The sequence below is a fragment of the Hypanus sabinus genome, chromosome 1 (genome assembly GCF_030144855.1).
Source record: "Hypanus sabinus isolate sHypSab1 chromosome 1, sHypSab1.hap1, whole genome shotgun sequence".
Classification (NCBI taxonomy): Eukaryota; Metazoa; Chordata; class Chondrichthyes; order Myliobatiformes; family Dasyatidae; genus Hypanus; species Hypanus sabinus.
Genome location: NC_082706.1, coordinates 79,296,100 through 79,311,734, shown reverse-complemented (window position 1 = coordinate 79,311,734; position 15,635 = coordinate 79,296,100). Strand labels below are relative to the sequence as shown.

Sequence of the window (15,635 nt, the reverse complement as noted above, 5' to 3'; positions counted from 1 at the left end):
TTCGGCCTACTCTAACTCACAAGCACTATTTCAATCAGATTACAATCACATTTAGCATCTATAACAAGCACGTCTAATGAGCTGTTGCAGATTACGTTCTTTTCTACTTTGTTTTGAAAGCAGAGAGAGATGTTCCAATTTAGTTTGCAACTAATAATATGCATCATAATTTTAACTTTCTCATGTTTATAATTTTAACTTGTTTTTATTTGTATTATCATTGCTGTGTTTCACTCAATCACAATACAGGAGAATGACATTCACTCTGAATCCTAAAGGTCTATGAATAGGACCCAGGAGGAAATGCTAGCAGGGTGCTGGAAATCTGTGGAGACTGTGCGTCACTGGGCTGTTGTCATTATTCAAGAAGTGATTATTTCAATAACTATCAACTGCAATTCAGTGAAATAGCAAGGGAAATAAATGTGTGCATTGTGTATTTTAAAAATAGATATTGATGCACTGTTAGGGATGTGGAAATGGGCAGAACAAGGCAGTTCTAAAATACTGTGTTGCTGTCCAAGTCTTTACAATCTGGTCAGATGTACCTTATGGCACAGTAGTAAACGGAACATGAGCAATGCTTAATGTAATCTGTCATGCTCAAGATCCAAATTTCAGAACATATCTTAAAATGACTGCAGATATAAATAAATTGCTTTAGCATATTAAAGTGAAATGCCTGACATCTCAAAACTTACCTCAAAAATCATATATCTTGATGAATTCCAGCTTCTTTAGGAATATGGACAGAAGTGCAATGACTGCTGCTGACTGCAAATATAAGAATGTAAACCTTGCCATCGGTGTTGGGATGCCAGGAATGGAATGGGACAGATTGTGTGACTCTTTTTAGATAATTGGGTTACTTATTTTGTACTCTCCCATCTCCTTTTCTCGGTAACACACAGAAAATGCTGGGGGATCTCAGCAGGTCAAGCAGCATCTAGAGAGAGGAATATAGTTTCAGTGTTTTGGGCTGAGACCCTTCATCAGGACGGAAAAGCTAGGGGGAAGAAGCCAAAATAAGAAGGAGGAGAAAAGGAAAGCAGACAAGCTGGCAGGTGATAGGTAAAGCCAAGTGAGGAGGGTTGCAGGTGGGTGTGGGAGGGGGAATGAAGTGAGAAGTTGGAATGTGATAGGTGGAAAAGGTAACGTGTGGAAGAAGGAGGAATCTGATAGGACAGGAGAATAGACCATGGGAGAATAAGGAGGAAGGGCACCTGAGGGAGGTGATAGGCAGGTGAGGAGAAGAGAAGGAGTAAGAGGAGAGCCAGAACAGGGAATGGAAAAGGAGAGAAAGGGAATGGGGAAGATATTACCAGAAATTGGAGAGATCGATGTTCATGCCATCAGATTAGAGGCTACCCAAGTGGACTATGAGCTGTTGCTCATCCAACCTGAGAATGGCCTATCAATGTAGAGAATGCTGCACCAGGGAGACTGGATACAGTAAATGATCAAAACAGACTTGTAGATGAAATGTTGCCTTACCTGTTTAGGACTGTTATTTGACCCTTTTCTGAGTGGTCCCTGTCCATTCAGAATTTGTTGACTGACAATAATAGGCAACCTGCTCTACCCACTTTAATGATGTTTGGTAACAAACCACAGTGTATATGAGAGCTACCTGTGGTAAGTTGTCGTTTTTATCTACCCACACTCTTCAGTAAGAAATCAATTTCTCAAATTGAATTCCTCTCTGTGGCAGTACAGCTAAAACAGGAAAATTGTACCTTTGATTGCTTTGTTCCTCATGGCCTAAGCAATGGATTTTAATATCAACCCCAGGGAACCTTCCATGTGTATAACACTGCAGGAAGATTGCAAGGTCCTAGAAGCAACCAATCAGCTAGCATGCTTTTGGTGATTATTTTTCCAGTATTATACTACATGCATTCTGAAATCTGCTGGTTGCCCATAGAAAGAAAGAGAGAGAGAGTTATCCTGCATAAACAATGTGAATTAAGACTCCATTTTCATGTGGTATGAACATCAAACAGATAAATTAGGGTCAATGCAAACAGGGGAAATTGCTTCCATCAAACAACTCTGCACATCAGGGGTAATCTTTGAAATTAATCTCAATACTAAAAATCCAGCTCTTTAAATAAAGTGTGTCTTTTCTTTATGCAGGTGACATCCAGATCGGTATGATGGATAAGAAAGGGCAATTAGAAGTAGAGGTTATCCGAGCCCGTGGCTTGATGGGGAAACCTGGCTCCAAAGCTTTACCTGGTAACCAAGTCTGTTCTTATTTCTTATGTACAAGCTGTGTTGCAAGTTGCTAGTACAGTCAGAATCTGACCGGGCTTCAGGAGACCTGCAGCCCAGAAACTGTGTCACATAGCACTGTTAACTCAATGGTTCTTTTCCTAGTTTGGTTGAATTTTCCAGCAAGCTATATGACACATTCCCAAGCAAACATGTCCCATTGCAGGTTTCAACGGGATATTGACAGGATGCAGAGTTGGGCTGAGAAGAGGCAGATGCAGTTCATTCAAGAGAAGTGTGAAGTGAACAACTTTGGAAGTTTCAATACAGGGTTAATGGCAGGATTCTTAGCAATGGGAAGGAACAGAGGGATCTTGGGGTCGATGTCCATAGCTCCTTGATAGGATTGTTAAGATTGTTATAGTGCATTAGTCTTCATTAGTCCGGATTGACTTCAAGATCTACAGGGTAACATTGCAGCTCTATAAGTACCTGCTTAGAACACGCTTGGAATATTATGGTCAGTTCTGGTTGCCTCATTATAGGAAGGATGTGAACGCTTTAGAAAGGATGCAGAGGAGATTTACCAGGATACTACCTGGATTAGAGAGCATGTCTTAAGAGGATAGGTTGAGTGAGATAGGGCTTTTTTCCCTTTACAGCCCAGGAGGATGAGAGGCGACTTGATAGAGGAGTGCAAGATGATAAGAGGCATAGACCACATGGATAGCCAGAGACTTTCTCTCTGGGCAGAAATGGCTAATAGAGAGGGCATAATTTTAAGTTTATTTGAGGAATGTATAGGGAGGAAGTTAGCGATGTTTTTCAGCACACAGAAAGTGGTGGGTGCATGGAACACCCTGCCAGAGGTAGTGGTAGAGGCAAGTGCATTGGGGGCATTTAAGAAACTGTTGGATAAACACATGAATGACAGAAAAATGGAGGGCTTTGTAGAAGGGAATGGTTAGATTGATTTTAAAGTAGGTTAAAGTCAGTGGAACACGGTGGTCTGAAGGCGTTGTACTGTGCTGTAGTGTTTTATGTTCTTTGTTAAAATGTGCCACAAAAATGTACCAGACACGGTGTGTGCCAGGAACCAGGTCCCATTCATTCCATTATATGTACAATAGCGTGATATTAAAAAAGGATCCCCTAATAGTTGGATATTTTTTAGGGGAAGGCTTGGGAGGAACTGAGAGTATACCGTCTTGGTCTGTAAAATTACATAGAACTTATTTTCATGATTGAGTAATAGGCTCATGATTGCGCGTGGCCAAGTGGTTAAGGCGTTGGTCTAGTGATCTGAAGGTCACTATTTCGAGCCTCAGCTAAGGCAATGTGTTGTGTCCTTCAGCAAGGCACTTAACCACACCCTGCTCTGCGAGGACACTGGTGCCAAGCTGTATCGGCCCTTGCCCTTCCCTTGGACAACATCGGTGGCATGGAGAGGGGCGACTTACAGCATGGGCAACTGCTGGTCTCCCATACAACCCTGTCCAGGCCTGCGCCCTGGAAATGTTCCAAGGTGCAAATCCATGGTCTCGCGAAACCAACGGATGCTTAAGTAGGCTATAGAGCAAACCAACAGAAAAGGTGGAGAAGGTTCAATCCCCAAGACTCTTCCTTGAGCAGCACTGGAATAATTGACTGATGGGCAATGTATACATGGGCTGACATTTTCATTAGAGGTTGTCACTGAGAGTTTCTGCCAGCTGCAGGCAGAATACTTGTTGATTCAAATGTGACAGGGAGAGTTACAGTGGCTCTGAACTTAGGTTGCAGTGTTTCTGACCACAGTCACTTGTAAATAACCACATGTGCTAATCTGTTCTGAATTAGGGACATCATGATGCCTCCAATAACCTCACAAAGTTACATGCAAGTTTAGAACTGGTTTGCCCCATGTACTTCAGTATTTCATGCAGGCTTTTTTGTGGCTTACCATTTAAGTAGTACAATTCTCACAGGTTTCATGGAGTCCCTGCCCAATTTGACCAGCTCCTCTTTTCTGCATTGCACTGAGCGAATGCACATGATCCTGCTAGGGATCCATCTGTTGTCACTGATGTTGATTCTGTGACACCTTCTCTCGCAAGGGGAAGAAATGAACGTCAGAGTTATCATGCGTCTGTAAGCTGAAATGTGTGGGTGTTGAGTTTTGATGCAGGAGCATGAAGGGACATCTGAATATCAGGTAGCAATTGTGATGGGTAGAATTTTTGTTACATGAGCAATGTTATTATATACAATGGGTGTGTGTGTGTATTTGCACACTCGCATGTGCAACATAGGGCAGTTATTTGAAGATGAAATTCATTGACATTTTCTGTGATCTTGAATATCGGTGGAGTTGGCACTGCACCCTGCCAGTGCCTGAATGAAGTCTGGACGTTTTCCCTGTGACTGCATGGGATTCCTCTGGATGTTTCAGTTCCCTCCCAGGGTTAGGGTTGTGGGCATACTACGTTAGTACCAAAAGTTTAGTGACAGTTGTACCAGAAGTACCAGAAGTTGGTGCCCAGCACCAACCTCACTGATTCGATTTGACACAGACAATGAATTCCTCCTATGTTTTGATATGCTTTTGACAAATAATCTAACCTTTATCCTTAAATAAATAGTGTACTGAGCCTGGTTCATTACTTATTGCTGTTTTGTGGTTACTGTAGATGGTTTTTTGGGCCTGTAGTGTGAAGAACATCTCCTTTCATCTTGACTTCTCCCTTAGCTCCCTGAGAGCAACCTCAGAAAGATTTGTAACTGGTCTGCTATAGCTTTCAGTCAATCTTTGCAGAAGTGTTCCAAAACTGAACTGTGGCTTGAAGCAATAACTGGAGGCAACACGCAGTTCTCCATCTGTCCATTTTAGATTTGTCTGGCTCAGGCAACTCTAAAGACAACACCCTGAACATCTGAACTAATATGTGATTAGCACTGGTCAGATCATCCAACCATTTTAAGGGGTGTTTGCATATATTCAAAGTGTAAGCTTTGTGGGTCAAGTTGCTGTTTGTTACACACACATCATGGTACGCGTAGACATTTTCCAACACAACCATATTTATTGGCTACTTTCTCTACATTTCCATTGGATACACAACATGCTATAATTTTTTGTAAGTTTTAATAACAAAGATTAGTTGATGATCTTTGCATTTTTATAATCATCTGAAACAATAATGAGGATGGCACATTAGTTAGCAATTAGCACAATCACTTTACAGTGCTAGATGTAGCATTGAGGTTCAATCCCCACTGCTGTCTTTAAGAAGCTGGTACATTCTCCCTGAGACCATGTGGCTACTCTGGTTTCCTCCCGCATTCCAAAGATGTATGGTTAGGTTAGGTTAATGAGCTTTGGGCATGAGTTGTTAGCACCGACACTTGCAGGCTGCTCAGTGCAATCCTCATTGACGAAAACATTTCACTGTATGCTTCAATGCACATGTGACAAATAAAGCTAATCTTTCTCTTTAAATAATCTGTTAAAAATTGGGTGAAAACAAGGTAAAAGTAAACAATTACAGTAAAAAACAAAAGGAGAACATAACTACCTAGAACATTAAACTGCAAGCAGAAAAGATGTCTGTTCATAACTGGTAAAGATTGTCATTAAATATCGACAAGTCTTTGGGAAACAGCTTCTATTGACTGTATACTTTATTAAAATGCTGGAACACAGCGTCATTGTTAATTTGGGCAGAGGCTAGTGCAGGAACTTGTTTGGCTGAACTTGTGACATCATATTCACAGCTGCATATGGTACGTGATTCATTCCCATTCATGTTCCTCTGCGCTGACACAAATAACCAAAGCCATTTTGACAGCTGTGACCACAAGTCAAAAGCAATCATATTTCTCTCAAGGAAACTGGAGCTGAGTCACTTTGTTTATGCCTTTGTCTCTTTGCACATCACTGCCTATTTACATTTAGAAACATCTTTACACAAGCAATTTGAATGGGAGAATTGTGTGGGAAATTCTGAATAATGTACAATGAAAGTCTGTCAGGGAAATATACATTGTTCACTATTAAAATGGTGTCACATAACGAGTTTTAGAAAGCAGAATCTACAACCCATTTCCAGAAAAGTTGGGATATTTTCCAAAATGCAATAAAAACAAAAATCTGTGATATGTTAACTCACGTGAACCTTTATTTAACTGACGAAAGTACAAAGAAAAGATGTTTACTAACCGACTTGATTGTATACACAAATTACACAATATACACAAATTTAGAATTTGATGGCTGCAACACACTCAACAAAAGTTGGGACAGAGGCATGTTTACCATTGTGTTACATCACCTTTCCTTTTAATAACATTTTTTAATCATTTGGAACTGAGGATACTAATTGTAGTAGATTTGCAATTGGAAATTTTGTCCATTCTTGCTTGATATAAGACTTCAGCTGTTCAACAGTCCGTGGTCTCCGTTGTCTGATTCTCCTCTTCATGATGTGCCATACATTTTCAATAGGAGATAGATCTGGACTGGCAGCAGGCCAGTCAAGCACGTGCACTCTGTGTCTACAAAGCCACGCTGTTGTAGCCCGTGCAGAATGTGGTCTGGCATTGTCCTGCTAAAATAAGCATGGACGTCCCGGGAAGAGACGTCACCTTGATGGCAACATATGTCTCTCTAAAATCCTAATATACACCTCAGAGTCAATGGTACCTTCACATACATGCAACTCACCCAAGCCGTGGGCACTGATGCACACCCATACCATCACAGATGCTGGCTTTTGCACCTTTTGCTGATAACAATCAGTATGGTCGTTTTCATCTTTGGCACGGAGAACTCAACACCTGTTTTTTTTCCAAAAACTAGCTGAAATGTGGACTCATCTGACCACAGCACACAGTTCCACAGTTTTTTGGTTCATCTGAGATGAGCTCGGGCCCAGAGAACTCACCGGCGTTTCTGCATAGAGTTGATGTTTGGCTTCCTCCTTGCGTAATAGTTTCAAGTTGCATTTCTGGATGCAGCGACGGACTGTGTTAAGTGACAATGGTTTTCCAAAGTACTCCTGAGCCCAGGTGGCTATAATTGTCACAGTAGCATGACGGTTGCTTAGGCAGTGCCGCCTGAGGGCTCGAAGATCACGTGCATTCAACAGTGGTTTCCGACTTTGCCCTTTACGCATTGAGATGTCTCTGAATTCTCTGAATCTTTTCACAATATTATGTACTGTAGATGTTGAGAGACCTAAATTCTCTGCAATCTTGCATTGGGAAGTGTTCCTTTTGAACTGACTAACAATTCTCTCACGAATTTTGGCACAAAGGGGTGGCCACGACCCATCCTTGCTTGCAAAGACTGAGCCTTTGATGGGCGCTACTTTTATACCCAGTCATGATACCTCACCTGCTACCAATTAGCCTGCTTAATGTGGAGTCTTCCAAACCGGTGTTACTTGAATATTCTGTGCACTTCTCAATCTTATTTTAACTCTGTCCCAACTTTTGTTGAGTGTGTTGCAGCCATCAAATTCTAAATTTGTGTATATTTACAAAATACAATTAAGTTGGTCAGTAAAGCTATTGAAAATCTTTTCTTTGTACTTTTGTCAGTTAAATAAAGGTTCACATGAATTAACATATCACAGATTTTTGTTTTTATTGCATTTTGGAAAATATCCCAACTTTTCTGGAAATGGGGTTTGTAGAAGTTCTATCAGGATAACAAAATTTATAGTTGCTCATCAATAACACTTCATCAAATCTGAGTGACATATTCAGACTTAATGGGTGAATGGTGTAATTCTGCTCCGATGACTTAGCGTCTTAATTTAAGCACTTTTGGATTCTTTGTCTCACAACATCACATGCTGCTGTATTTATGAGCAACAGGTTTTAAATATAGGAAAAATATTCTGCATTAATTTTGGTCTTGACCCTATATGCGCTACTGCTAATGAGTCCAAGGCTTCCATTTTCCTCCTAATAGTTTCAGTCTTTAACGTTTTATCATCACTGAAGCCTCCCACCTGGCAATGCCCTCTGATCTCTCCGATCTCTGGTACCTAATTCCAATCCACCCTGGTATTCTTTCCAATGTTGCTATTCATCCATCTGTCCGCCACCATTTTTGCAACACTTTTCTGTTGTTCTGCCCTGAAGAACCATGTTTTGAAATGATTTGTAAGGATGGTATGTAAAAACAATGTTTTTCAGTACATCTTGGTTTATCGCAATTCCCAATAACCTGAGTGTAATCTCCATGGCAACTTCTCTCTAGACCCTTACACCTTCTTTACCAGTGTCCACCCAATACCACAGCCCAACAGCACAGTTGGCTCCTCAAACATTTCAACAAATGTTCTTATCTTTCGTCTCCTTGTCCCCTTGGTATCTCTAGTCTCTTTAATGGCAGGAGAAAACAGAGGAAGGACCTTTAAGCCTTTTTGTGTGTTATAGGATGTCCTACCACACATGGCCTGGACCTTGAGCATAAAAGAACATAAAAGTTCAGACAGTGGCACAAAATTGGTGTATGTCATCCACGTGACATGTTTTAGGACCCATTTGTTCTTTTCTACATGCAAAGCTTCCTGACATTAAAATGTTACTGTAATGCCCAACCCAAATAGGTCAAGCAGCTTTTGATCAGTTTGTCTCTAATGAAAGAGATGCAATGACTCTTCAAGTACTTCTACATTAGGCAGGGATAAAATGAGCTGATGTTCTCTCTGTCTCTCTCAAGAATTCAAATAGCAAACTATGTTAATCCCTTCTGCCTCCACAATGTCTATATTTTCCATTTCCTGTGCATTCATGTGCCTACCTAAGAGCCTTTTGAATACCTCTATTATATTTACCTCTTCCACCACCCCAAGCAGTGCATGCCAGGCACCCACCACTCTGTGTAAATAAAAAGCTTGCTGCACACATCTGTTTTGAATTTACCCTCTCAACTTATATGCAAGCTCTCTCTTCTTACAAACCTCGATCAGATCTCCCCTCATATTTTGTCACTCCAGAGAGATCAAGTTTGTCCAAACTCCTCTCATACAATATTCCCACTCTATAATCCAGGCAACACCCTGTTTATTCACTCCTGCATCATCTCCAAAGCCTCCACATCCTTCCTGTAATGGGATGACAGAATGCAATGCTCAATACAAGATGTAACTACAGTTAAATAAACTATTCCATAAATTACCAATTCTTGAATCCTATTCCTTGACTAATAAAGCCAAGTATGCCATATGTCTTTGTTGATCTGATGTCTTTGATCCAAGCCAAGAATGAGGCAGAAAACCTGTTGCTTATGATCATTTATTAAGAGTTACAAGAACAGAATGAGGGAACTGAAGAAAAAGCATGAGAGTGAGAGGAATAGGGAAAGAGGGAGGGGGAGGAAGAGAGAGTGAGAGAGGGGAGGGGGGGGGGAAGAAAAAGAGTTCTAAATCCAAACAATCAATTCACTGTGGATCCCAAGCATTTTAATCTTCTGTAATAGTTCCCTTGCAATTCTACCACAAATTCAGCATAATATCTGCAGAATTCCTCGAAACAAACAGGGCACCACACCCAGGTCTACAAGGCGGTAGTTAGTAAAGCATTAACTTTTGCTAGGAACGTGTACTTGGACTAGGGTGAGGAAAAGATCATATTTGGTGGCAATGTTCCTTATTACAACCAGTCAGTCAACTTTGATTTTGAGTGTTAAGCCTAACAAACAATGGAGGATAAGCAGCAGAATTGAAGGGTTCCCCAACCATAGAAGATAACATTTTCTATGTATTGTATATATGATGTCAAAAAAAATTGAAACACAAATATATGTTATAGACTATTTAAAGGAATTTATGTCAGCATGATTCAAAAACCTGGACGGCATCCTTTGAAGGTTGCAATACTCTGACAAATATTTAACAACAGGAAGTATGCAGTAGAAAAAGCACATCAATATCCTAAATGTATTATAGCTGCAAATTTGTGTCAAAATATATGACTCACACCAGTTTTTGTTTTCCTCTTTATAGTTTTGTCTGAAATTTCTCTTGCTGAAATGCCTTGTGATATTTTTGATTTAATAGTATTGTTTCCATTTATTCAGAACAGTCTCTTACTACCATGTATTTAAATTCTTTTCTTCCCTAGCACCGTATGTTAAAGTTTATCTATTGGAAAATGGTGTCTGCATAGCCAAAAAGAAAACAAAAGTGGCACGAAAAACACTAGACCCTCTGTACCAGCAACAGCTGCAGTTTGAAGATAGCCCCCAAGGAAAAGTTCTTCAGGTAATCACTTTTAATCCAATTGCATTGTTCTGTTTTTAAGGCATGCTTAATTAATTTTTTAACTTGGGATAATAGATCCTGCTCCAGCCACAGTCAATCTGGCATGTCACTTGGCATGTGCCACGTATTCACGTATTCACAGAGTTCTCCCAATTTCTAATTCCAATATACTGTCCAGCCCCTGCTTGAGTCTTAATAAATGAAAGCTGGCTGTGATAGATCTCTGCATTTTCTCATAACTATTCTAAGTTCATATGACTCCATAGATCCTTGTAAGAGAAAAAAATTCAATTTCCAAGCCATATTGAAACTGTAATGAGTGGGAGCTATATCTGATTTCATATTACTTAATTTAGGTCCTGGTGACTAATAGATAAAATAATAGAGGACATTGCCACAAAGTTATGGAATGTAGCCAACCAGTGATTTTCATCTGCAAACCACTTTACTTAAAAGGGGTGGGGGTGGTGGGTGCGGGGAGACTGAGGTTGCTTAGGCAGTACACTCACATTAGAGACCATCTCCTGCTGAATTTTCACACTCTGGAGGGTCAGCAGCACAATGCCAAAGTCAAAATACATTTATTATCAAACTAACACCCTCAAAATGCTGGAGGAACTCAGCAGGCCAGGCAACATCTATGGAAAAGAGTACGGTCGATGTTCCAGATCTGTAGATTTTCTCTTGTTTGTAGTTTATTATCAAAGTACTTATATGTTACCATAAACTACCTTGAGATTCATTTTCTTGTAGGCATTTACAGGAAAATAAGGAAATACAATAGAATTTATGAATGTGCAAAAGAAGACAAACTGTGCAATAAAGATTAATTAATACAGAGAACTTGAGTTATAGAGTCTTGACGTTAGAATTTGACTCAAGGGATAGATGGTAGCTGTTAGATTTTATTTGCATACTCTGTTATGGGACTGCAAAAAGTGATTACAAAATGGGTGCTGCTTAAATTGTGATAAGAGTGTAGTGATTAAAATTGGATGCAATCAATCAGAATAAGTAAATTAATGGACAAGAATATTTCATTGGTTTTGTTGTTACTGGTAAGTGAATTAATTAAATAAGGGAAGTCATGGAAGGACACTTCAGACTTATGGAATGCATCACCTTTGCTACTTCCCATGACCTGGGAAAACTCAGGTGCAGAAAGTAGTGTCTACTGGAGGAACCTAAGCTCCCAAGTTTTGAAGCTTGAGCATCAGCGTTGTGCCCTTGTGATGGACTGTTTTAGAGCCTGCATGTTTCAGGAGGTGAATCTTACAGCTTCATAGAATGCAGGCAGAAATAGACTGGGTGTTTGTCAGATGGACACAAGGGGTTAGCCCAATTTACAAGAAGATGCCCATCTTTGACAGTGATGGTGTTGGCTTGGGCAATGTGGTCAAAGCGAAGACTAAAGCTCTGATTGGCTCAGCTGCAGAATGACGAAGGTGAAAGATCACAAGAGCAAATGTTAGAGAGGAGCCTCTAGTTAGAGGGCTGGATAGCCTTTCACTGGTCATGAATATAAAAGGCAATGCCTCAAAAAGCCTACATCTATCATAAATACCCCCATTACCCAACACATACCCTCTCCCCTTTGCTACAATCAGAGAGAATGTACAGACAAACACTCAATGTTTTAGAAACAGCTTCTTCCCCACTGCCATCAGATTTCTGACTGGCCAATGAACCAAACCCATGAACATTACATCACTTAATCCCTTTGGCTCTCTTTTTGCACCATGTATTTAATTTTATATATATCTTATTGTAAGTTATATGTTTTTATGTATTGCACTGTAATGCTACTGCAAAGCAACAAATTCCATGCCTTACTTCAGTGATATTAAACCCGATTCTGATTTGAAAATGGCAAGCTACCTGCCTGGTAGAGCTATTGGAAGGGAGAACAGCCAAAGATCATAATCCAACAAAATAACTGGAAGGTGAAAAGGACAATGTCCTAGAAGCTTGAGAAACTGGGCAAGAGATTAAGTAGGAAGTCTCCAGACTAGTAATCTACAAATTATTCCAGGTGATTTGCACCAGTGAGTCTGGAAATGGGAGGATGGATTGCACAGGTGGATTTCACTTCAACAGGATCAGGATGAACATACTTGAGGGGCAAGTGGGGGGGGTTATATTGTTGACAGAAGGATGAGGAGCATGGGTTCAAATCAGAGGAAAGCTGGGTGAGAAATGGAAGGCAGGAAATTAGTGAGAGTTTGCAAGTCACAGTTGCAATGAATTCAAGAAAGAGATTCTGCTGGCCCCTCAGAGAACAGCGTGGGACTGACAAATCTAGAGGTGCTTGATAAAGTCTAAAGAGTGTAAGATTAGATGAAGAAGGAAATTAATGTCAAACCTTGAGAGCAGAATACTGCAGCAAATTTAGGGAGATTACAGGGGATAAGGGTGACTGGAAGGTTGTTTCAGGCTTTTTCTAATGTATATCAATAATATAGATTTAAATGTGAGGACATTGAAAGGAGTTCTGAATGAGTAAAAAAGTGATCATGTAGTTAGTATTGAAGAAGACAGCTGTCAGCTTCAGGCAAATACAAATAGTCTAGTCAGTTTGGAAGAAAAGTGGCAAATGGAGTTCATTCAGAGAGGGGTAAGGTCATGTATTTGAGAAGGTAAAACAAGGCAAGGGAATTTACAATATATGACTACTTTATTAGGTACCCCATACCTAATAAAGTGGCCACTGTGTGTGTATTAATGGTCTTCTGCTGCTGTAGCCCATCCACTTCAATGTGCGATGTGTTGTGCATTTAGAGATGCTCTTCTGCACACCACTGCATAATTATTTTCGATACTGTTGCCCTCCTGTCAACTTTAACCAGTGGCTATTCTCTTCTGACTTCTCATTAACAAGGCATTTTCACCCACAGAACTGCTGCTACCTGGGTTTTTTTTTACACCATTCTCTGTAAATTCTAGAGACTGTTGTGTGTGCAAATTACAGGAGGTCAGCAGTTTCTGAGATACTTGAACCTCCCCATCTGGCACCAACAGTAATTCCATGGTCAAAGTCACTTAGATCATGTTTCTTCCCCATTCTCACATTCTCACAATCACAACAACTGAACCTCTTCACCACGGCTGGATGCTTTTATGCTATTTTCCCCCTCAACCACATTCTCCAGCCCTCACCTCGTAACCTTTGACACTCTTACTAATCAAGAACTCATCAACCTCAGCTTTAAATATACCCAGTGACTTGGCCTGCAAAGCTGTCTGTGGCAATGAATTCCATAGATTCACCACCCTCCAGCTAAAGAATTTTTTCCTCATCTCTATCCTAAAGTGACATCCTTGGCTGAGGCTGTCCATTGCTCTCCCACTATAGGAAGCATCCTCTCCACATCCACTCTAGAAAGGGTTCTAACTGTGTTCATAAACATATAGTAAACACATTCATTGCAAAGATATAGAAAAGAGTGGTAGCAGTTTTCACATTTTTCTCCCTATTTCACAGCTAATGAAATACTTCTAAAGTGTAATACTTGCACTGTGGTTTGCAGGAAATATCTAACATGTCTTTTTTTTCTCCTTTAGATAATTGTGTGGGGTGATTATGGGCGAATGGACCACAAATCTTTCATGGGTGTTGCACAGATCCTACTGGAGGAGCTTGACCTGTCCAACATGGTGATCGGCTGGTACAAACTCTTTCCCACCTCCTCACTAGTTGATCCAACTTTGGCCCCACTGACAAGAAGAGCTTCCCAATCATCACTTGAGAGTTCATCTGGACCTTCTTATGCTCGTTCATAGCAGTTGTGAAAGTGTTGCGATAGCAACTAGCGTTCAGCTCGCAGGTCGCAAGCCCTGGTTACACTGCATGCTTGATGTTGTGTCTTCTGAGCCTGTTCCTAGGGATTAAAAGCGTTCCTGTGTTCTCAGAGGAGACTGCACACATTGTGCCCTGAGAAGGTCCTTAGGGAAGGAGTGGAGTTTTGCAGAAATTATATGGTTGTTGGAATTAAATGACAATTTTTTTTGTCCAATCAGAAGCCATGGATTAAAATCAAATCAGTAAGAAACTATTAATTCACACAGCAAACACCCTAATTTTTAAATGAACCATTCTCTTTATGTTCTCGATCCTTCTTGAATCGCCTGGTTCTCCTACCCCACCTGATTGGTTCCTATAAGCAACGACCACTGATGTTATGAAGGCCAGCTGGTTGTTAGCTCTGTGAGCCAACATGGAAGCCTCATTGTGAGGAAGGTTGGAAATAGTGTCCAGTAATGACTACACACATCATCAGATGGGGCAAAGCAGAAAGGAGTCAGCTGAGCAAAACTGTACAGAACAAGAGATTTACATTTTTTTTAAATGCAAAACATAAAGATGTGGTACTGTCATTCAAAACCAACTTGGAAGCTTCAGAAAGATTCCACAGTGATTCCCAAAGGGAGAGGGCTATGTGCTCTAATGTCATTGTTTCTCTGCTGATATACTGTATGAAATTGAAAAAAAAATGCATGGACACCAATTTAGCTGAACCTAAACAGATTAAAAAAAACATTTAAAATTATTTTCAAGGCTGAAACTTGCAAAAAATAACAGCCATTTTCAACAATTTATATTATTTTTTAAAAATGTTTCACCAGTGCATGGTTTTATGGGGGAGTGAATGCAACAAAACAATTACACTGTGTTCCCATATTCAGAGTAAAATCATTCACGAGTCTGTCTTTTGCGGACTAAGAAAATTCTTAAGGAAGGACTTGTCTGAATACACGATTTCAACATGACCTTAAAAAGTGTCATCTTGCAGACAAAAACATGGTTAAATTAATGACACAGACCTTCAAAGTCCGATATTAATCACAGATTATACATGCTGCTCTGTCCCTTTTACTTGGGTAGTTTATTGTATGCTCTGAGTATGACCTCTGTGTCTCTAGCCACTGAAGCCCCTCATCCGGGTTAAAGGTTGCAGAGCATTAGTGCATTTTGATTCCTTGGATAGAGTATACATTTTAACAACAAATAAAAAGAAATGATATGATTTGCAAGCATGTTGAAAGAATTTTTGCAACATGGCTTGGGCACACACTGCAGTAATTCAGCATGCATTTGACAAACAAAATTTTTGCAGCATCCTTTAATTGTACAGTGCATGAATGACATAGAACTTATTTACATTTTCT

At 40.1% G+C, this 15,635-nt stretch overlaps 1 protein-coding gene across 16 annotated transcripts in view; it reads left to right on the top strand.

Annotated features, from left to right (window-relative positions):
* Positions 1-14,967, top strand: part of rims2a (regulating synaptic membrane exocytosis 2a) — a 1,025,605-nt gene extending 1,010,638 nt beyond the window's left edge. For all 16 annotated transcript variants that reach the window (XM_059971246.1, XM_059971261.1, XM_059971230.1 and 13 more), the window contains 3 exons: positions 2,137-2,238; positions 10,330-10,469; positions 14,031-14,967. In XM_059971246.1, the coding sequence (XP_059827229.1) occupies positions 2,137-2,238; positions 10,330-10,469; positions 14,031-14,249 (461 nt within the window). In that variant the 3' untranslated portion in view covers positions 14,250-14,967. The remainder of the gene's footprint in view (positions 1-2,136; positions 2,239-10,329; positions 10,470-14,030) is intronic.
* Positions 14,968-15,635: the final 668 nt, after the last annotated feature.